This window comes from Emydura macquarii, unplaced genomic scaffold, assembly GCF_026122565.2.
Source record: "Emydura macquarii macquarii isolate MOO-44397 ecotype Brisbane River unplaced genomic scaffold, CSIRO-AGI_Emac_v2 contig_1451, whole genome shotgun sequence".
In the NCBI taxonomy this organism is placed as follows: domain Eukaryota; kingdom Metazoa; phylum Chordata; order Testudines; family Chelidae; genus Emydura; species Emydura macquarii.
This window is the reverse complement of record NW_027131588.1, coordinates 25,973,516-25,997,176: the sequence shown is the minus strand read 5'-3', so window position 1 is coordinate 25,997,176 and position 23,661 is coordinate 25,973,516. Positions and strand designations below refer to the sequence as shown.

Below are 23,661 nucleotides of genomic sequence, written 5' to 3'. Positions count from 1 at the left end.
CTTGGCGCCGGCCTCACAGCCGCACGAGAACTGGCGGAGCGGTGGGAAACTGCGTCTCCCATAGTGCCTCGGGCCCCGCACTGGCTGATGGGAGAGGCAGGCCGAGAGAGACACTACGTCTCCCATAGTGCCTCGGGCCCCGCACTGGCTGATGGGAGAGGCAGGCCGAGAGAGACACTACGTCTCCCATAGTGCCTCGGGCCCCGCACTGGCTGATGGGAGAGGCAGGCCGAGAGAGACACTACGTCTCCCATAGTGCCTCGGGCCCCGCAGTGGCTGATGGGAGAGGCAGGCCGAGAGAGACACTACGTCTCCCATAGTGCCTCGGGCCCCGCACTGGCTGATGGGAGAGGCAGGCCGAGAGAGACACTACGTCTCCCATAGTGCCTCGGGCCCCGCACTGGCTGATGGGAGAGGCAGGCCGAGAGAGACACTACGTCTCCCATAGTGCCTCGGGCCCCGCACTGGCTGATGGGAGAGGCAGGCCGAGAGAGACACTACGTCTCCCATAGTGCCTCGGGCCCCGCACTGGCTGATGGGAGAGGCAGGCCGAGAGAGACACTACGTCTCCCATAGTGCCTCGGGCCCCGCACTGGCTGATGGGAGAGGCAGGCCGAGAGAGACACTACGTCTCCCATAGTGCCTCGGGCCCCGCAGTGGCTGATGGGAGAGGCAGGCCGAGAGAGACACTACGTCTCCCATAGTGCCTCGGGCCCCGCACTGGCTGATGGGAGAGGCAGGCCGAGAGAGACACTACGTCTCCCATAGTGCCTCGGGCCCCGCACTGGCTGATGGGAGAGGCAGGCCGAGAGAGACACTACGTCTCCCATAGTGCCTCGGGCCCCGCACTGGCTGATGGGAGAGGCAGGCCGAGAGAGACACTACGTCTCCCATAGTGCCTCGGGCCCCGCACTGGCTGATGGGAGAGGCAGGCCGAGAGAGACACTACGTCTCCCATAGTGCCTCGGGCCCCGCAGTGGCTGATGGGAGAGGCAGGCCGAGAGAGACACTACATCTCCCATAGTGCCTCGGGCCCCGCACTGGCTGATGGGAGAGGCAGGCCGAGAGAGACACTACGTCTCCCATAGTGCCTCGGGCCCCGCACTGGCTGATGGGAGAGGCAGGCCGAGAGAGACACTACGTCTCCCATAGTGCCTCGGGCCCCGCACTGGCTGATGGGAGAGGCAGGCCGAGAGAGACACTACGTCTCCCATAGGACCTCGGGCCCCGCAATGGCTCATGGTTAAATTATCCATAATGCACTTGGTCTTGCCCTTTCTCCCGCCCGCCACGAAAGAGAGCCAGGCAGAAATCAGAGGCAGGTTTTTCAGACTCCCCCTGAGTCTCTGCTTCCCTCTTCGCGGCTCGCCCGGCAGCTAGAATCGGACGTTCGAAGCTGCCATTTTGGCTGAGGGCAACCGGAACCGGAAATTCAGTGTCGGTCATGTTTGTTCGGGGCGTGGCTGGCTTGTCTTTGGTTTGGCTGGCCCCTCGGCGGGATGGCGATGGCGGAGGCGGCGAGCCCGGAGCTGGCGCCTGACGGGCGGGACGGGGGTGACGAGCTGGAGGCCGGCGGCGAGCCTCTGGAGCCGAGCGGCTACTTGCTGTACAGGTACCGGTCCCCCTCCGCCGCTCTGCCGGCACCGGTCTGGCTCTGCCGGCGGATCGGCGGGTCCCCTTCCCTGCCGCCGGCCGGGGGAACCGCCTCGCCCCGGGCAGGGTACGGCCTGGGCAGGGTCACCTCGCTCTCGTCCCCTAAAGATCGGAGCAGCTGGACGCGTGTTAGGGCTGCAGAGCCGGGGGCTCGTGGGCTGTCACGGGGGGGAGGGGAAGAAACAATCGGTGCCAGGCGCTGAAGGAGGGGTGCTTGTTCTGTCAAACTGTCCGTGCCCGGTGCGGGAGGGGAGGGGAGGGGAGGAACGAACTCGTTGTTGCCCCCCCCCGGCTGAGCAGCCAGCAGCCCCCCACAGGCCCTGAGGGAAGGAAGCGGGTGCTCTGGACGGAGGGGACAAGCTGAGGTGTAGGAGAGTGAGGAGATGCAGGGAAGGGGGCCGTGAAGCAAGGTAGGCGTGCCTGTGTGTCTCACGGGTGGTGGTGAGTGCAGACAGATAGTCAGCTCACAGTGGGGGAGGCACAGCCAGGGGGACCCTACTGGAAAAGGAGGAGACAACAACCGAGGAAAAAGTAAGCGCAAAGAAAGTGCACAGCTGGAAACCATCCCTAAGATACATTCAGGTCTGCTTATGTGAACATATCTGAGAAAGAATTGGGGCTCTGGGACAGTTGGTAATGTAACTCTTGAAAACACAGCATTTAAGTTTGTACAGCTTGTGGCTGTAATTAAGGAAAAGGCCCAAAGATACAAATGAGCAAGGTCAAGGGTCCTGAAGAAGAGCTCTGTGTAAGCTCGAAAGCTTCTCTCTCTCACCAACAGAAGTTAGTCAAGAAAAGATATTACCTCACCCACCTTGTCTTTCCAAAATCAAGGGACACAGTCACTCTCTAGGCTACAACATGACTAGTTAATCTGCTTTACCATGTGCCTTATGCCTGTATCATGCAACTCTGTGGTAAAAGATAATGACCACCATGGGGAATGGTGCATTCTTAAAACTGAAATACATGTGTTTTTTGGGGTGGCTTGGGTAGCTTTTCCTGTTTATGCTAATAAAACATTGAAAAGAAAAATGTAAATTTACAGGCACAGAGAGGAATGGGCTGACATTGAACCAGTACTTCAAAATGACGGGCCAAATCCAGTGGTTCAGATTATCTATAGTGAAAAATGTAAGTTTTAAAAAAAGATTTTAAGTATAGTTAAACTTTGGTAAAGTGAAAACATCTGTAGTATGTCAGTGACATCACTGAAGCTAGACTTCAGTTTTCAATAATGTACATTTTTGTGCTGGATGTCAGTGCTAGTAACTATATAAAAACATGAGTTGTCCTTATCGTACCTGTAGTCATTTAGAAGTGAACTTTTAAATGTTCAGGTTTTAATATTAAAATGGTAAATATACCAGGTAAAATTACTATACACATCTGTTTTTTGAGAAATTATTTGTTGTAAAACTACTTGAGCCTTAAATAAAGCTTAGGATTTCACTTCGTTATAATTATTGGATATTGTTGAAACTGAAAAACTGAAGTATGAAAATGACCTTAATACGATCCCTGTTTTTAAATGAACATTTTTATAAACTTGCATTTTTCTACAGACTGGAGAATCTTGAGTTTCTCGAAGCTCCAAGGATAATGTTTGTCTGCTTTACAATCTTCACATCCTGTACTGCTTACACTTTTAAAAACAAAAACAAAGCCCTCTTGTTTCTTTTCAAATTTTCAGATGTGGTCTTTTAAAAATTACAGAATTAACAGTTTTTAAAAAAAGAATAAAGCAAGTATTAAAACTAATTAGTAGAGAGCCACATTCCAGGTAATGTGAGCAAGTAGGATGGTATGGCTAGGCCTAGAGGAAAGTGCAATGATGGAGCTTAAGAATGTAGAGAAAAAGTATGACTGATAGTGCCCTCATGACCATTTTGGACATTATCTAGATGATGTGTTGTAGGTGCTTTCCAATCTAAGAGCTGGAAAGCATCCCACCTGAATGATATTAGCGAACAGTTCTGTCGTATCAGTATGCAGACTGTAAGGATCAAACACCTTGAAACATGGTTTTAGGGAACAATATTTGATACACACAAAGTAGCCTCAGTGGGTGCCAATAGAGGGTTTTCTAGTTGTTTTGTGTAACATGCTGTCATTTATCCAGTCAGAGATGTCTATGATTACTTTCGGGCTGTTCTGCAGCGGGATGAAAGGAGCGAAAGAGCTTTTAAACTAACAGGGGATGCCATTGAACTAAATGCTGCAAATTACACGGTGTGGTAAGTAATGGTCTTGGGGATTTTCGTTAAAAATTAGCTGATTAGATTACCTGATATATCTTTCAAGAATCCTGGCAGTGTATTATTCAAAATATGACTGGCCTTGCTTGCTTTCTGGGAAGCTGAGGATTATTGGAAACTTAGGCAGGCTGTTAAAGCTGCAGCAGGCTCTTAACATAAGTTTTTGATGCAGTATCACTCATTTCTGGGAAGTGTTATCTGATAGTTTAAGCTTTCAAATAAGATTAGAATGAGCCAATAAAAACCAGCACTGATTAAGATGACATGACAAATCATATTCAAAATGTCTCTGGCACACATTCCTAGTAAAAAGACTGGAATCATTTTCTGTTTGTTTCAAAGGAAGTTCTTATAATATGTAAATATATTAGCTGCTAGTTTTTTGTAGTAAACGTTACTGAAGTAATTCTATAGTCCCCTTTGTAATACCTCCCAGTTTAATTTTCAAATCTTAAAATACTTTTAACTGAATTTACTCTGGTTTTTCAAAAACAAAAAAACCCACCTTCTCCTAAATGGTATTTTTATTTTATTTTTCTTTAGGCATTTCCGGAGAGTCCTCCTGCAGTCACTGAAAAAGGACCTACATGAAGAAATGAACTATATTACAGCTATCATTGAAGACCAGCCAAAGAATTATCAAGTCTGGTAAAATCTTTTTGGTTTCTAGAGATGAACTGTCTTACCTTTTGCCATCTCAGAAATGGACAGGATTGCCAGCCCTAAAGTGGGGAGGTGAGGATTCACCCTTCCTCCTTGGATAGAGGCAGTTTCAGAGGTATTAAACAGGACTGCCCCCCAGGCAGAATCCTCATAACTGTCTACTCCAAAGCTAGGACTACTACGTAACCTAGTTAACATGTGAAAAGTTTTAAAACTACCAAACTTATTCTGACACAACAAAAATGAAGCAAATACAAATGAAAAATTTTAGCTTTTAGCAGGTCTTGGATTTTGCTTTTTTGTTGTATAAATTCTCCCAAATGAAAGGCATGGAGAGGGATGGCTGCATTCTTTTAAAAAAAAAAAAGAGAGAGAGAAAGAAAAAGAAATGCTCATTTTGGTCTGGGAAAGGCCACAGCTGTGAATTTTAACTGAGTGGATGTATCTCGTAGTAGTATATATAGAAATATGTCTGCCAACGATACAGATGGATGAAGTAACATATCACAGCAGTTTCCAGCCATGTCAAATTTATGTGTGTGTGTCGTCTGCTCAGCTTTCCACCCACTAGAAGACTGTCCTACCACTGATAGTTTCAAATGAAAGGGAGAGAACCTACAGAACAGTTATGTTGCTGGCCTATAGATCTCCCAATCTGTGGCTTTGTCAGCACATTGCAGAACCAGGAGACTATCTGGCTGACCATATTGGAGGCTTTGAATGCTTCAGATATGCTTGCATTCAGCTACTCTATGATCATGAGTTTAGAGACTTTACCTCTTCATCCAAGGTGAAAAGCAACAAACAGGGCAGGAGACCACTGGTATGCTTATTCATCTTCAACTGTTCATAGGGCCTTGAATTTAAGTTCTGTTACTTAATTCTTAGTGGAAGTTTTGGATTAGAACAAAAAGAATGCCAGATTAGCCTCTATGAATTTTATTCTAGAAGCTCATTTGGGCAAAATCTGCAAGACTGTTTGTGAAAAATACAAAAGATTGGCTGTGTTCGTGCGTGCGTGCGTTCATTCGTTCGTTCCCCATCCCCCAGTAGAAAGCCTTACAGCACTTAATACCTTCCTGGATAACTAAAATGGCCACTTTAATGCAGAGGTTTAGAGGGAAATAACATGAATCCGAAGGCTTGAAGGGATAACTCTTTAGCTCACAAAGGACGAAATTGAGTTTTCTTGTTGGGTATTTCATGTGTTTGGGTGGACTGAGCAACTGCTTTGAGAAATCTTGATAAGAGGATGAGTGAGATGTTGTGTTCAGGGAATTGAGGACACTACTTATTGCTGTAGGTTGAAAGTTTAAGGGCTGAGGCAGACCTATAGCTTTGATTTTCTTTATAAGGAGTGTCTGTGATGTATTCTAGCTTTTTGCAGGGTGACCAAATTTTCAGTGTAGCACTGTGCAGATCTTTCCCAGATCCTAGGACCTTTTTCCATGGCAGAGTGTTTCCTGGAGATGTGTATCTGGACCAGCATAGGGCTATTGAGATGAAGGGAGAGACTTTGTGGAGAGCCTTAGCCACAAGGGAAATAAAAGGGAACATACATGTGAGGTGTCTTGGCCAATTTTCAGACAAGGAACCCGCTGCTCTTAGTTATTTGTGCTTGCACCTTGGAAAAGTAACCATGAGTCTTTGTATTGAGCTTTGATGCAAATGAATCAAACTTTGAGACTCCCCACAGGGCCACTAATGTGAGAACATGTTTGAGGCCCCAAACCATGAAGGTTGTCCAGGTTTAGTGATACTTTGATGTGAACCTCCTTGAGTGAGTGAGAGAAGATACAGATGTGTCTACTGAAAAGAAAACGTCATGTTTATGAAGACAAACAAATGGTGCCTCCATTTTCAGACATGCTTTGGTCAAGGAGTTGTCTGGTATGACTAGAAGATGTGCTCCTCTGACTGAGGAGTGGCCTCTGGGAAGGAGCAAAGGAGATTAATAAACCTTGCTCATTTGCCCATAAAGACTTTGGGTGGCAGTGTCTGGGCAGAGTGGAGAAAGAGCGAAGAATAGCTGGAGAGGAGGTGTATAAAGGAAGGTGGCTAACCAATCCTTTGGAGATAGGAGTTGAAATCCTGGGTCATTTTATTTGCCCACTTTTTTCCTGAGACTGTCTCGTAGTCTTCACCCATTGCTTTGCTCTGTTTGAGTGGTGTGGGAAGGAGAAGCTTGTTTATACTCCAATCGCATATTTGTTATGGAATAAGCCCATCTGTCCAATTGCTTTAGGCTCTGAAACTGACAGCTGACAAAGATTGGATAAATTAGGGTCTCACTGACACCTCTGTCCCCAGATATAGAAGAGGAAAGGTTGCAGGAGTAAGCACAATGTTTCAAGCTTTTGTGTTCTGATCTTTAGCTTGAGACCGACTACCAGTATGAATGCCTAAGCAAGCAGCAAGAAACCAGTTGGGTGTCACTTGTGCCTACCCTGACCCAAAGAGTTGTTAAATGTTGCCATGAAAAGCCCTCTGTCTAAATGCTGGCACCCAAGAAAAGGAAAAGCCAGATTAAAGCTACAGAGTAATAGTAGTCTCTGAAATGCTTTTCATTGCCTGACAGAGGCCAAAGAAATGAATTGGAGAATTCATGCTGTGGTGATGCTTTCTGACTGTGCATCATGCAACTTCCTCCATCTGGTGAAAGACAGCCCCTGCTGTTGAGAGAGATTTTTGCCATAATAATAAAAATGTTACATGCTTAAAGCTCCTGCAGATAAAAATGGGACAGCGAGCACAAATCTGAGTGTAATAAATTATTCATTTTACCTGTAGGATTGTTAAACTGTTTATTTTTAGGATGTCTTCTGAGCATAAGTTGGCTCGCTATATGCACAGTGCAAAGGTTATGGCTGGCTCTGCTTTCTGACTTCATTTGAGAAATGTTGCTTTGGAACTAGTACTTGTGTTCTTGTTCCAGCTTCCCAGAAGTGAAGTGGTGGGAGGAATAAGGCATTCGTAAAATGTTTTCAACTCTTGCTGTAGAAGTTGGGAGTGACTATGGGCAGGTTCCCATGTGTACTAGAACATGCTGAGTCTGAAAGTTTAGGAAGGCATTCTGAATTCAGCGACAAATGACAATGTAAAATAGATGGAGGAGCATATCTTGAAAAAACAAATGATAGAGAGAACTGCATAATGTTTATTTGTGTGACGGTGCTGGAGGGTTCACCCCTGGTCAGCCCTCTGCCATGCTAGCTCAGAGGCAGCAGAGCGGGTAGTTGGGCTGGGGCTTGATTGCTTGAGGGGAGGCAACTGTGCATAGGCATAAGCTGAGCAGCCTCCCCGGGGTCTGATTAGGACATGAGCTGCAGCTGCCCTGCTGGCCCAGCAGGGTTTATAAGCCAGGCCCCAGAGGGTTTGAGAGGCCAGAGAAGGGAAAGGAGTCAGGAGAGTGCAGAGGTGTTGCCTGTCTCCCTGGATCCTGAGCAGCTTCAGTTATGGCTGGCCCCGGCAAGGCCCTGTATGCTGGTGGGAGAGTCTCATGCACGTTGTAAATCACTGGTGATTGCAAGCTTGAGGGTCTCCGAGTCCTTTGTGGTCCAGAGGGCGATGGGGATGGGATGCCACGCTACAGTTTGAAGGAAAAAAAAAATTTTTTTTAGGTTTTTAGTGGCTTTTCAATGGGAATGGCGGGTCTAACTGAAGATCACTTGCTAGCAATATGGCAATATCACTTACAAACTTATCTCCAGCACGACCCATCTTGTGTACACAAACTCCGTTCTATTTAAATTATTTAAACCACATTCTTATGACCCACTTCTCAAACATAGCAATTATCCTTTTTTAAGAGATTATATGCCAATATGTAGATAGATTTCTGGCATTTGGTCCAGTGTAAGCTTGCATCAAGAAATCCCTGGAAAAGTTAGGTAAAATGTTTCCTGGTTCTAAAAGTTGTAAAAGTACTACTCTGGTGATGGGTTGTTTGTTTCCTTTATTTATTTTTGTCCTGGTAAGTATTGTAATCAGGTGATGTTTTAATGGAAGTCTAACATTCAAGCAAATTTTGGAAGGGATGCTATTTTTAAATTTTTGTACTTTGTCTTTAGGCACCACAGACGGGTGTTGGTAGAGTGGCTGAAGGATCCATCTCAAGAGCTTGAGTTTATAGCTGAAATTCTTAACCAGGATGCCAAGAATTACCATGCGTGGCAGCACAGACAATGGGTTATTCAGGTATTGTATCCAGGTCTGCTACTTTCTCTGTAGAGAGCATCCTCCCAAAAGGTTTGTTTCTTAACTTGAACTTCATATGCTGACTTTTGTAGATGGAGGGAAAACAATTAAGTGAGTGTGAACTCAGAATTCAGCTGTAAACTAACCAGTTCAGCTAACCAGTTCAAAAATTTGCTGCTGTCTACTTGCCTTTGTGCCTTTTGTTTCAGGAGGCATTAGCAGCACCCTCTGTAATGAGGGTTGCCTAACACTTCCCACTATACATCTGGTTTTTCCCCTAAATTTACTAATTTCACAATTTACTACACTGATTTCTTCAACTGGGTCTAGAGTGTGAGAAGTTAAGTTGGAATTCTTCAGATGAACAAGGAAGTAACTGAAATTTGTCAAAACATATTTAAATGTGGGGTTTTTTATTTTATTTTTCTTTTCTCACCATTGTAGGAGTTCAAGTTGTGGGATAATGAACTGGAGTATGTAGATCAGCTTCTGAAAGAGGATGTGAGAAACAACTCTGTTTGGAACCAAAGATACTTTGTAATTTCCAACACCACTGGCTACAATGATCCTGCTGTTCTAGAGAGAGAAGTCCAGTTAGTAATATTGTGCACAATTATATTTGGTGCCCTCCATTTCTCATAGGCAAATGAAGTGAAGCTTGTTTCTGAATGCGTTAGAGGCCTCAGATCCCCTTGATCTTTCCCAGTCTGGGTACAGAAAAAAAGCTACACTGCTGGCATTGGTAGATCTTCTGATTATTGTTCAAGATCACGTGTCCGTTCTGATGTTAGATCTATCTATGCCTTTGATACTGTTGATACTGAGGAGATGATTTGTCTGCAAGCCACGTCTGGGTTGGAGAGCCACTCAAATCAGCTGCTTCTACTTTCTTGCTGAGCATTCTAAAAGGATGATCGTGGGTAACTTCTTTTCCTCCTCAGAGCACTCATGAGGGGTTCTATCGTGTGTCCTCTCTGGCTGAATGTGTATCTGGGGCCATTGGGAGGGTTAGTGTAGATACTTGGGTTGCAATATCCGAAGTATGTGGATGACACTCAGCTTTATCTCCATTTCCTCTGACCAGGTTAAACAGTCAGTGGCCTTACCTAGTGCTTGGTTGAGATTGGGGCATAAATGAGAGCTAGCTGGCCAAAGCTCAGGTGAGGTGATGTTGGTTATGAGAAGAAAGCAGAAAAACCCATGGTGATATTTGTCCTTCTGTGTCTTGTTTGTTCAAAATTTGCAATCTAGGGAACTTGTTAGATCCTCAACTGCCACTAGATGATCAGAGACCAGCAAAATAGCCAAGATAACTTTTCTGGGGGTCAGGTAGCACCTGTTTCTTGATGCAGACCTTACTACTGCTGTCTGTGCCTTTGTCACCTCCGGGTTACATTACTACTGTGCAGCTTATATGGAACTGTGTATTAAATCCATCTAGGGACTGAAGCTGGTGCAGTTTTTGGCAGCCTGCTAGCTTAAACTAAATATCCTGGTGAGAGCATATTATGGCAGTGCTCCATGATCTGCGCTGGCTGCCTTTTGATTTCTGGGTAGAATTTAAGATATTGGTACTGACCTATTAAGCCCTAAATTAACTAGGACCCATCTCCTTGAGAAAGCACACCTCTCCCATACAGTATTGCCATGCGTATGATCAGCACAGATGCTAGGGCTGGAGCCCCTAGTATAAAACAGTGAGTTGCTGGCAAGATGTTGGGTATGAAGGCCCCTCAACTTTGGAATCTCTTCAGAAATAGCACTGTTGTAATTGAGGGCATGCTTTGACTTTCAGAAATTTTTATTACTGAAGATGAGGCAAAAGAAGGAAGGCACCAGCTTGACTTTCAGATTCCAAGGGAGAAGACTGGGCTAGCAGTTGTAAAAAGATGATGTTTCTGCTTAAACTGAGCAGATTACGATAAGGAAATATATGGGATAAAAATCTGATTTACTTTTTTTTAAAAAACAAACACCACACCCCCCCCCCCCCCCCCCCCCCCCCCCCAAGATTTTCATTTAAATAAGCTTTTTTAAAAAGAGAGAAATTATTTGAAATGGACATCCTACATTAAGGCCTAGACTTAGTATAAATTATTAAAATCATTTAAGTTAGTTTAAAAAATTCAAGTAGTATATGTTTGCTGCTGAAGTTTTAAAGAAGTCAGACCACTGAACTGGGATAAGTCATTGGCTGAGCACCTGGAATCGGAGTTTGTTGAGTGCTAAACCAGCCTTTGGTAGAAATAGCTACTTCTGCAAGTGCAGAGAGAATATTTTCATTTCAGTTTGTTCAACTAGTTTAGCTCAATGACTAGTTCATTCGGAGTTAAGAAAACTGATTGGGAGCTGAAAAAGCAGAAAAGCTCTTCCAATGTATAAATAAAAACAAGGGGTGAGAGGATGAAATGTACTAATTCTAAAATCTTAAAGGATAGGGTGACCAGAAATAAACAGTTTGATTCATTAACTACAGTTTATACTTTTGTTTAATCAGTTTAGTTTTAAATGCAAAACAGGTTTTGATAAACTTACTTTTTTGTTTCTAGCACGTTTAAGGTAATTGTATTTAATTAGTGAAAAAGAATTTTAAAAGAATTCCTATTGCCATCCAAGTAGAGCTTGACACACATGAGTAAAAAATTAGTTTAATAAATCGGAAATTAGTCACTCACCATTTTCTAGCATAAAAAATTAAGAATCTGAATAAAAGTATGTTAAATTATATAATTGTTTACATGTGCATAGATATAGTATAGCCTGCTGGTTAGCAAAAAAATCCAAAACCAACCAAATTTAGTTGCAAATCAACATGTTTTAATGGTTACCAACCAATGAGCATCAATCCTTCTTTAGGAAAATAAATAAAAAGTACAAATGCAAAACAAGATTAAAATTAAGATTTCCTTTTTTCTGATTTAATTCATGATTAAAATTGGTGATATAAATCACTTTGATTTAAATCAGTCCACTCTGCATGGAACTTCCCAGTGTTCAGTGTAATTCTTGAGAGCATAGCCTAAGGTAAGCCCTGGAGGCTGTCCAGCTGGGCAGTCATCAAGAGGGTTGAAAAGCTTTAAATCAAAGCAATGAGAAAACTGTTCGTTTTTGCTTTCTCCCCAGTATAGCCCTTTCTTGAATGTTAATGACTCTATACCACTTCTATGATCTGTGAGACTAGGCATTTCCAGATTCATTCTCCAGAGCTAGGGACTGGACACCTTTCTAAATCTATTTGTGAAGGATGACCCTATGTTCAGAACTCAAACTGAGATTGTTTTAATTTGACTCCCACTGCAGAACCAGATTTGAAGGGTTAATCTTTCAAGATTTCAACATAGACCTTAGCCTTGCTGCTGTTGCCAAGATCTCTTATGGCAGTGGTATGCTCTGTTCCCTTGATTGTGACGGTAAAAAAGCTGCACCAGAAGGGCGAGAAGGTTCAAATATTTTTAGACTGAAAAATGGTTGCAAAACTGCTTATTGCTATTACCTTTTTCTGGAAATGAGTCGCACTGCTTGGGGATATTGTAGAGGGAGAGGACTGGGAAGGCTTCTTTTGTAGAGCTGGAAACATGACGTTATTTTCTTTAATACCGTGCTTGGTGGGTGACCTTTCCATGTGCTTGGAAAAGCTGCCTCTCTGTGCCTTCTCTTCACTTTAACTATGCCACAAATCTGAGCTTGGTAGAAGCAGCCCATGTTCGCATTGCAACCTGTGCTATATGCTGCCAGTGAGTTTGCACAGGTCCAACTGATTGGCCTTCTAAGTGGAGTTTTGCAAACGGTGCTATGGATGCATACACAGAAATGGAATCCAGAATCTAGCTTGCGTGCTCAGCTGTATGGTCCTGCACTCCTAGCACGTGCACATGCCAAAACTGAGTCACTACCTGCTTTTATTACTGTAACCTTTTCCTTCCATCTGCCTTCAGAGCCCAGCTTCATAGAGTATTTGGAGAGTAAACGTATTCCCTCTACAACATAACATCAAATTGTGTATTATCTCAGAGTCTTATGTCTGAGAGTGTGGGAGAGTTACCCTCTCCCTAGATAAACTTCAACAAAGCACTTGTAGGAATATTGTAAATTGAAGGCAAGTGCATCAGGGCATATAACAGCTAGCCTGCAATGGCTTGCCTAGTCATCATAACTGCAGTTAAACTGCAGGGCAGTTGAGTTTTATGTCACCACCTGAGATGATCAGCAAAATATCTGCTATCGTCCGTAGTTTTAAAACCCTATGAAAAGGAGGTTGAGAACAGTGAGATGGGGAGGTGGCTGCACAGGAGATCTGAATCTGGGTAAAGAACTGAACACATTTCTTGTTTTGGCTCATTGGCTTCTGACAGAAGTGGTGTTCATGTTTTCCCTCACAGGTACACTCTAGAAATGATCAAGACAGTGCCACATAATGAAAGTGCTTGGAACTATCTAAAAGGGTAAGACTTGTATTTTGTATTTGTGGGGCGAGGGCTTCTGTTAAGGGGGATTGTTGTGGATTGGTGTTACTTGCAGGCCATTTCACTTTGAATGTTTCATGCCTATAAGTTTATACAGCTCTGGGGAACAACTGAAAAGCAATAATTTAGAACAGCAACCTTGATCAGTCTGAGGTTATACCCACATAAAGGGCCTAATCTCCTGGCCCACTTTCCATATACATACTGATTAGGTAGCTTTGATAAGGGGATCGTGAATGCTTTTTCACATTTGGAAGTGCACAGCAGCTTGTTTCTACGTGTTCCAAAAAAAGTCCTTAAGTACTTTATAAATTATTCATGGAGTGCTGACAGTGTGCTAGCCCCTCTATAAAACAGAAGACAGGGTGCTTTATGCAGAAATGAAAAGTCTTTGATAGTACAGAACTCTGATAGCGCATAGTTAGTTGGTTGACTGGAGTCCCATGCATCTCTTTTTAGGCCTCATCTGAATGAGGTGGGTGGCGTAGTCAGCTTTCTGATTATTTTTATTAGAGCATACTTATTATGTCTCTGGAATTCCTGTTAAAGATGCATTGAAGAGAAACTGATTTTCCCCTGACCTTGAAGGGCTAGAGTTCTGCCTCACTGTGCACTTGAGATGTTCATCAGTAGCTTACTACAGCAGTGGTTTTCAACCTGTGCTCTGTGCACCCCTAGGGTCTGCAAACTGTCTTCCAAAGGGGTCCTCACCTCCGTTTGAAATTTTTAGGGGTCCTCAAATGAAAAAAGGTTGAAAATTACTGTACTACAGCAAGGCTGACTTGTTGCTATATTGAACTACATCTATTACCCACTGCCTTTCTTTTATATTTTCAGCTCCTATTAGACTAAAATCTTCAGATAAATCTATCAAAGCCAAAACTCACTTATCAGAGTTGCCAGCACTACTTACTAATCTCTGCTTTAGGGTTCTGCAGGATCATGGTCTTTCCAAATATCAAAACCTATTAGAGCAGCTGCTGGATTTACAGCCAAGACACAGTTCTCCCTATCTGATTGCCTTCCTTGTGGACATATATGAAGACATGCTAGAAAACCAATGTAACAACAAGGAAGAAACACTGAACAAAGTATTAGAGGTGAGTTGTAAGAGCTCAGTTTCTCTGTCTCAGGGAGTTTGTCTAGCTGAACCTATTGCCACACAAAGCAAAAACTGGATTTTTTTTAATGGAAAAGTTCCCTTGTAAAATAGTTGTACATTAATTGCACAGTTATTAGGAGATGATGACAGCATTAAATAGTTGTTTCCATTACTGTTACCATGTGGTTACTGTGGTTAGTAAATGTAGTGTGTAATATCAGTCCACTTTTTATACTGAAGAAAAATTCTCTTACCCATTCAAAGTTCCAGGATGCTGGTGAGTTGGATTTTGGTTTTTTCCCCCCCTGCATTCAGAAGGCATCTGACTTCTATTAGCACTGTCCTGTTTTTAATAATCCTACAGTATATGAATCTTCACCCTCTGTCAACCAGTCTGTATGCAATGATTTTCATAGTAGCATGCCAACAGCAGAGGCCACCACTGCTTCACCTGGCGAAAGTGAAAAGCAGAAAGATCCCAAACATTGCATGCAAGAAATGCCAATAAGCAAAGAAAATAAACAAGCTATCAAATTGCTGAAAGAGCTGTTCTGTTTTTTTTAAAACCCTTTGTGAAAGGTTCCTAACATAGTTTAGCAGAAGGCTCTTATCCTCCATATAACTGATATATGTATAGGGAGAATCCCACACTGTCCTTCCCAAGTCTTAGCTTCCTGGTACATAAGTCTGGTAGAGCAGAACTCAACATAGCTCTTAAAGAGCTTTTTTAAAAACCTCTGAGGATAACAGTAATGGAATTTAGCATGAGGTAGATCCCCTTACAGAGTATATAGGATACTCTTTGCAACTCTTGCAGATTCCAGTGATGCTCTTCAGAGACACCCTTCTTTTAACTTGAAATCTGGTCTGCTATGGGTGATTAGAATTCAGGCTTTTGCCTTGGGTGCCTTGTGCTGCTGCTGCAATGCTCCAACCCATCTTCCTCAGCATTCAGCCTTCACAGTCCATCAGCATCAAAATTTGATAGGTGCCTTGACACCTTAAAACTTCATGCCTCTTAACTGTCAGCACTCTTCTGCTAAGCATTGGCTTTTTAATATACTTGGGGCTTGAAGTTGGTGGTACTGCACTCTGGTTCATCAAAGGAGGCACAGCATTCTGCTTAACAAAAGGAATTGAATGGAGGAGTATTCGTACTCATACGGACAGAGCAAAATATCTGGATGTCCTGTAAGGGCCCTGGTTTTTGTTCTATCCTACTGTCCTCGAGGATTAAAAAAAAAAGAAATCAAAGATGTAGGAGCATTTAGATACCATGATGATGGGCACTATATCTGCTGGTGTCACAGTAGGTAAGAAACAAAGATCCAAAACTGAGAATTCTGTTGGTATATGCTGTTCAAAGAAGCAAATTTGTAAGTAAACAATTTCAAATGCAGTATTTTACTTTGCCGTCAGATTTAAGGCATTGAATCTCTTGTGGATCAAATGCCCTACAGTCTGGATGTCCGGCTAAAAGATAACTATGCTTATCAGAAGATGGCCTAGATTCCTTAATGGGTCAGTCTCATCCTCTGTTTACGTCTCCTCATGTACTGTTGAAATAAATTACACTTAAACACGGTATCCTCAGGTGAATATCATGTCCTAGCATGCAAATAGCTATCAAATGGCAGTATTAGTGAACACATGCAAAGCCTGATTTATCCAGTTTTCATTCTTTAGCATATGTAAGGATTTCCTAAGCAGGCTTTTTTTTTTTTTTTTTTATGATGGGCGGGGGGGGGGGGGATAGCTATTAGAGTTAGCCTTGGACTGGATAGTCACAGAAGGCAAACTTCTGTTTGGTACCAACTGTAGAGATAATTGATTTCCTTTTGGGAAGATGCATTTATTGAAAATCTCTGGATACTAGTGCAAAACTTGTGGATGAAAAGCCATGTTTTGCTTGCTGACGAGAAGGCCTCTGCTTAATGTGTTATAAATTTGTATTTTTAAGGACTGTGAAGCTTTTGGTTTAATATATTACAACTTCGTAACTTTTCCTTCTTAGTTATGTGAAATCCTGGCTAAAGAAAAAGACACAATACGAAAGGAATATTGGAGATACATTGGAAGGTCCCTTCAGAACAAGCATAGCACAGGCACTGAACAGAGCTTGCCAACAGATAAGTAGCAATAACTGCAAGTGGAAGATGATGATGTCAGGCTCAGATATGTACAAAGGAACTCCAGCTGGGGGGCGGGGCACAAGCCGGTATAAACTTAGATGTACCATTCCCCTCTGCCTGAATATGTTGTAACTATATGTGCGCTGCACAGGTATTGCTTTTAACAGGAACTGAGTGCAAAGTGTTCAGTATAACATAATCCCCTTTGGTCACTGCTGTTACTGACAATAGCAATGGGGTGGATCAGAAATTAATTGAAGATTTAATTACTTGAAGTATGCTAAATAAAGGACTATTTCTTAATAGGAAATACATAATGCTCTGTTTGCTATTTTTAAAGCACTACATGAATTTCTTACTCCCTAGCCTAATTCACTCCGTGCCCCTCCTTTTCCTAATGCAGTACTTATAAGATTTGCTGCAGTAATGATTGCTGATCACGTGTATGTAATGGTTATTAAGCAACTTAATTTTAGTTACTGTAAGCAGGGAATGCAATTGTTGCCATAGGATAAAGCAGCTCTGCAGCAGGGACACCATTGTGCTATTATTGTACCCAACTAATGCTAACAGCATGGTTTTGTAATAAAAGTGTAGCTACATTTCAAGTACTCGTGAGTTTTAGCACATTTTTCCTCTCTACATACTGTCTTGTAGCTAGACTATGCTGCTTGTCATTAACCATCTCTTAATTAATGTAAATTAAAAGACAGACCTTGTACACAGCCCAGTGCGCACATTCTTTTTGGGCATCGGTCCCTGTGTTAGGAGTTTTAAACTTTAAAATGTTGCTCTAATGCATTTGTACCTTGGAGTATTCTGATCTGGACAGCAGAGGGGAACTTTGACCATACTTGACCTAAAGAGCAACCTTGAGTTATTTGTATGGGATGGCGGTAGTGGTGAGTATCTTGAACTTTTTGGAGAGTCAACCAAACCCTCTCAGTGGAACATTCAGACCCATCTTCATTTCAAAATCGAAATGTCAGATTTTTTTTCTTTTCTCTAGCTTCACCCAACCTCAGCTTTGTGGTAAATGGAGAAACAATTTTGCATCACATAGATCAAAACAAATGTAATCAACATAGGGTAGCTCTTAGCTTCACTAAATCGGGATGGACTGAAGATGTTCTCGTTGGTGGCTTTTTCTGCAGAAAAATACCCAGACCTGTTCCTCCTTTAGCCTTCCCAAATCTTCCTCCACACTTGCATTTCAGCCCTTCAAAATGACTGTTACCCTACTAGTTGAAAATATACAATGCAACTAAAGTGTAGAACAGGTAAAGATTTATGTCCTTGTTTAGAGACATCTAAAATATCTTATCTTTCACTAATTGTTCTGTTTGCAGTGGTAAACAATGAGTTAACAGATGTATATGAGATGGAAGCCTGTTGTGGCATGACATCTGTGAAACACATACTGCACTTCACAGATAGCAAATATACAAATAACTATTGGTATTTCTCTTATAGCTTAAACAATTTTTAGTATGTAATGTATTTTTCCAATCTGTAGTATGGGTGTGTTGGAGTTGCTGCCCTAGTTAGACTTCATCGAAATTTACATTTGCAAGACTACAAATTTAATAAAATTGTAGAACAAAATTTGTTTCCAAACTTGAGAACTCTTGAGGGGGCAATAGACTTGTATTTTAATTTTATTTTAATAAATGCTTTTTTATTAAACAGAGGGAAAAATAAATTCCAAAGAAATCTGATCGGATCCCATAAATTCAAATTATTATGAAAAACTGAAGTGTCATCAGAGAGTTTATATGCAAGTGTTTCCATCAAGCTTGATGTTCTATCAGAGATCTAAAACTTTTATCGTGGCAATTAAACCATTTCCAACTGTAATTAAACTACAGAGTAACTGTGGAAAGCTACCCGGACATCAGTAAGTCGAATGTTTTCAGGGCAAGTAGTGAATTTGTCTCTATCAATTCAGAAAAATAAATATTTGCATATACATACATGAGCTATTGTCTAATGTAATTGTTGAATGTATGAACAGCTGCATAGCATGTGAGCAGAGAGGTGATATTACTTCTGTATATGGCATTGATGAGCATAAACCTGGAATGTTGTGGCCAGTTTTGATGTTCACACTTCAAAGGGTGTTTTGAAAAATTGGAGGGAGCACAGAAAAGAGATGCAAGAATGATTAAAGGTCTGGAAAACCTGCCTTAGTCTCAGTAGACTGAACTGCTTATCAAAGAGAAGGTTAAAAGGTGACTTGATCAGCCAAGAACACGATCATTGCACAGTGCTCCTATTTGGCCTGTCAACAGCCCGCAGTGTTCAGGAAGGTACTCTTGGTGATGGCAGCCTACCTGAGACAGCTGGGAGTCAGCTTTTATAGGTCTATCTTATGAAATTCAGATAGCAATAAACAAAGCTCTCCACAGGGTCCAGGTACTGGGGCTAACACATCTTGAACCCCTAACCTTGTTTTCAGAAACAGCTAAACAATTTTAACTGAAACTTAAAAATCAGCCTGAAACAGATACTTACCCTACGTAATTTCAGCCCAAATAATTTGTTTGGCTAAATGATAAGCAAGTAAAATGTTTTACCATGTGTTAGGCAACCTTAACTAGAGGTGTCGCTAACAGTTCTGCCTACAGTCAAATGAAACGTATGTGCTCAGCCACTCGGGCTTTCCTACAGAGGGAAATTTACCATGAGCCTAATAATACTGTTATAACTTCTCATATGGTCACTCTTAGTCCAGAATGACTGTCTTTTTCCAGTTTAGTTTATACTGTTAGACCTCCTTAGCGTCTCTCAAGAGCGCCTCCTCCAGATCAGTGCCCACCAGGGCCATTCAAATTATGGGGAGAAATCTTTGGATTGAAGTATGTTTAAATTCAAATGATTCATATACAGGGTGTTGAAGTTTTTTTTAACCCAGAGTAACTTAAATGCCAATTTTTTTTACTAGCCATATAGCTTTCTGGTCTTTCTCCTACTGCTTGCTTCTCTTGAGTGTATATTACCACAAGACTTTTCCCAGAGAAAAGTCTCCAACACTCCTTTGGAAGAAAATAGGCGTTTGAGTATTATCTTCCACAGGAGGGGTCCCTACCTGGATATTATAAGGGAGCTCTGCAAAATCCTCAGGGATCATACATTCCCTGACTAAAACTGCTACATCTGCCAGAGTGAGTCCAGGGGTGCCAGCCATCCAGGCCAGCCATCCCAAGGATGTGCTCTGGTTTAATGGGCCAACCGATTTCTCTGCCTCCTCAGCCTGGTCACAGGTGGCAGGTCTAACCTCCACCTTCTCCTTTGTTCCTTCCTTACCCCCTCAGGCTCCTTCTTTACTGACGTGTTTATTATGGGGACTATGGGGGGGGCTGCTGCAACTCTTCCTTTGTTTTTAAGCAAAGCACCATTTGGGGATTGCCCTGAAGAGCCCAAAGGAAACGGAAGCTCATGGGGATCCCTCCTCTCATTATAACAAGATAATTCCTCAGCCAAGCTGCAAAGCCTGGGCCCTGAATCCCAGTGATGAAATATATCCATAAATTGACTTGCAGAACACGCACAGGGAAATTCCAGCTTGCTGCCCTGCCCCACTGTCGTCCTTTTTGCGCAGCACAGTAAACCGTGTGTACCATTCATCCCCTTCCTCTCCACCACTCCTGGCTGACTCACCAAATCTGTTACCCAAGGTTTTCAGAACCCAAAGTAGTGGTAAGTTCAGTGTTTTTCTGTAGGCGGTGTTAGGAATAAGTTAATGGGGATACAGTTCCTCTGTCTGTTATATAATTGATACAAGCTAGAGTGCTTTTACCTAAAACTACTTATTAGATTTTTAAGCGCATACATGCTGTCAGAGTAGGTTCAGACCATCTTAAAACATTTATATTTACCTAAAGTTATAAAATGTGTTTGAGGAGTCAGCAGCCAGGCCTCACAGAGGCTAGCTGCTGCAGAACTTAGCCGTCAGATTCTTGCCCAAAGAAAAACTTCCTCAGACTGCTGCAAAGCAAATTCTTTCACCTAATTGTTTATAGCTAATTTTAAACAGAGCACATAACTTATAGCGACTCCTAGTGGGTCATCAATTATTCTAAATTTCAGCAAAACTCATCTTTTATTATTAAAACATTTTTAGTCAGAACAATAAACCTTAACATGTCAAAGGTGTCAGGTGTTTAAAACCAAGGCTGACTGTCCAAACACTCCCATTTTTACAATACATTTACTTCTTATTCCATGCTTTCATTCTGGTAGCAAACATGCAATTGCATGGCCTTGCCTCTCATGGTCCAAAAACTATTTCTAGCTATTTTCTAGCCCATGTGGTGGTTGGTTTTCAGCTAACTGAGGCTGAATACACAAAATGGCTGACTGCAATACTGTCAAATTCTGGGGTAACATGCAGGAATGTCAAATTTGGCAGCTACACTGGAATCAGTGTCTACACAGGGAATTATGCCAGTATAAACTATAGCGGTATAATTATACTGGTCAATTCCCCTTATAGACAACCCATGAGTGTTTGAGTGGGAAAAATCAATATAATATCTTTGTTTACTAGACCTGTTTTCCCAAAGCAGGGGAGGACTAACAGGCAGTGCAAAGGTGCACTGGTGACTCCATATACATGAGGATGAATGCCCAGCCAAGAATGCAGAATGCCTCAAGGTTAGTTGCTTTGCAGCAGTATGCAGAAAAAATAGGGTTAAAGAGATGAATTCATTCATTCTTTCTAGGTTCTGATAATGGTGATAAGGCGGATTAGCAAATCCATTGTCCATGCTTAATGAATAGCCAACTGATCAGATTAAAACTAGACACTGGAGCAGCTGCAACTGTTATATGTAGACTGACATGTCTCTTGTCAGCCTGAGGTAAACCCCCAAAATGTTATCCTGGATAGCTCGTGGGGAGGGAGGTGAGGGGTACATACTGAAACATATGCATGGAAATTCTGCTCTTCAGGATAGATTTAGGATCTGTCCTGGATTTCAGAGCTTTCTGCAGAATGATGGCGTGAGGGATAAAAGCTGAGTGCCTAACAGTTTCCACTCTAACCCCCTATTTTCAGTTGCTTGTTACTTTCTAAGTTGTTTAGTTGTTGGAGAACTGCACCCCACTTCTGCTTGAAGGTGAAACTATCTGGAAAACATGAGCAAAAATGCCTCAGGTGTTTTTGGGAACAGTTTTGCTAATGCGGCATTATAGTGCTTGTTTCTAACTAGAACGGTTCTGGATGTTGGACCTTGAAACTGCATTATTATTATTTACAAAAAAACACTTGTTTTTAAGGGTTTCTCAAATTCATTAACTATCATTTTTCTCTTCCTCCAAGGCCTGTGCTGTTTGACTTATGGTACAAGGATGTGTTTTACAGGCAGAAAGGAACAAAAATACTACCAATACAGATTTTTATATTTCTAAAAAATGTTTATAACGTGGCTTATCCAAAATGTGATAGTACAGGCTGGCTTATAAAGTTTTATTTGGCACTTGTTTGGGCTGATCTGTATAACTCCTCAGTCATGGATTCACCAGTCATGACTAATATGGCCATTGCAAAGTTATTTATTTAAATGTATACACTTTTAAAAAGGTGACTAGTCAAATGCTGTAAAACTCCTGCTGATAAAACCTCTATATTGTAGGACATTGTTAATTTGTTTTTGATAGTGCCCACGTTGTGCTGGCTACTCTCCAGGCCCTCAAAAATTGATGGTACTTGCGTATGTAACAGAATATACCCCTGTATTTACACCCTACACATGGCTGTAATAATCTTTGTACAAAGTAGGCCTCATTTGAAAATTCATAATTTGCTTGTCAATATTGTCTTCACAAAATGTGTGGCAGCATTGTATGTGAAGTTGTAAGATTCCCCTGCATGATGTTAACACTTATTCCAAACCCCACAGCCGTGCCCAGACAGAAATTGGTAAACAGGTCTGTGCGCTCTGCTTAATTTTGCATTTAAGCAGGAAGCAGTCATTAAGCAGGAAGGGAAACAAAGAAAACTCAAACAGCTGAGAAAAACCTAGCAGGGGACATCCTTCCACATAGATTCTTTGGCTCCTGGTGCCCAGCTGGAAATGTTTCTTAAGAGGAGGACTGAAACTATAAAAAGGAGGGACGGACAAACCCCCCCCCGCCCATCGTATTCATGGCACCTGCAGTGACAAAGGAAACATTCGTTGGCATCTGGCAAAGGGTCCTGACCTATAGCATTTGGTCAGTAAGACTTCTGAGAGCATGTGATGAGAAACTTTGCTTGAGTCTGATATAGTTTAAGTTAGGCATTAGTAAATGTCTTGTTTATTTTTTCTTGTAACCATTTCTGACTTTTATGCCTCATTACTTGTACTCACTTAAAATCTCTTTATAGTTAATAAACTTGTTTTACTGTTTTGTCTAATCCAGTATGTTTAAATGGAAGCGTCTAAATAACTATTTGAGAAAAGAAGGTGGCATATTATTCCTTTTGAGGAATAATGGATTTTAACATATTTTGCACCCTCGAGGAGAGGGTTGGGCTGTACAGGACATGCTTTTCTTGTGGACAGTCTGAGACTGGGGGTGGGTTGGAGTCACCTTGCAGTATAACCAATGTTTGTACGTAACTGCAGCCTGGTTTTCACCAACACTCGGGGTGTGGTTTGCATGCTTGGAAGGCTGTGCAGCCTAGATGGGAGCTACTTTAGCAAGGCATTGTGGCACCCAAGGTGGCAGGATAGGGGTGACTCATTAGCCTGGATTTTACCCTGGTATCTCATGCCCTGATGAGGCACTATATCTCATGTGCTGCGGATCTAATCTACTAATCTCTTTCCCTTGGATAACAACTAATTTCAATGCATTGCTATGGTTTAGGAAAGTCCAAAAGTTAAGGGCCCGATCCTGCAGCTACTGAAGTAAATGGAAGCTTTATATTTCACTGGATGCAGGCTTAGGTCCTAAAATGGAATACTTAACCATAGTCCAGTCATTTGTGCATATGCTTTAAAATGTGACCTCACTTATCACTACATATTTAGGCTTCATATTTGCAAACACTTAAGCACATGCTCAAGTTTGTCTGTGTATAACCCATTGACTTCAGTTGTCCTTGAGATGCCTCACAAGAAAGCTGCCAAAGGCAAGCAGCTTTGCTGCACTCACCCATGCTCATAGCCATGTTCACCCAAAGAGCCAACTGCAGATGCCAGCTA

The 23,661-nt window shown here is 42.2% G+C and overlaps 1 protein-coding gene across 1 annotated transcript; it reads left to right on the top strand.

Annotated features, from left to right (window-relative positions):
* The first annotated feature begins 1,335 nt into the window (after positions 1-1,335).
* Positions 1,336-17,079, top strand: FNTA (farnesyltransferase, CAAX box, subunit alpha). The gene is made up of 9 exons (XM_067553432.1): positions 1,336-1,612; positions 2,702-2,787; positions 3,776-3,890; positions 4,455-4,559; positions 8,645-8,771; positions 9,216-9,364; positions 13,151-13,213; positions 14,163-14,334; positions 16,351-17,079. Exons 1-9 carry the CDS (start codon positions 1,500-1,502, stop codon positions 16,471-16,473), a joined length of 1,053 nt encoding a protein of 350 aa, XP_067409533.1. The 5' UTR covers positions 1,336-1,499; the 3' UTR covers positions 16,474-17,079.
* Positions 17,080-23,661: the final 6,582 nt, after the last annotated feature.

Coding starts and splice junctions, on each gene's coding strand:
- FNTA (XM_067553432.1), top strand. CDS start 1,500: ATGGCGATGGCGGAGGCGGCGAGCCCGGAGCTGGCGCCTGACGGGCGG. Junction 2,788..3,775: donor GATTATCTATAGTGAAAAAT/GTAAGTTTTAAA, acceptor TCATTTATCCAG/TCAGAGATGTCTATGATTAC. Junction 14,335..16,350: donor CACTGAACAAAGTATTAGAG/GTGAGTTGTAAG, acceptor TTTCCTTCTTAG/TTATGTGAAATCCTGGCTAA.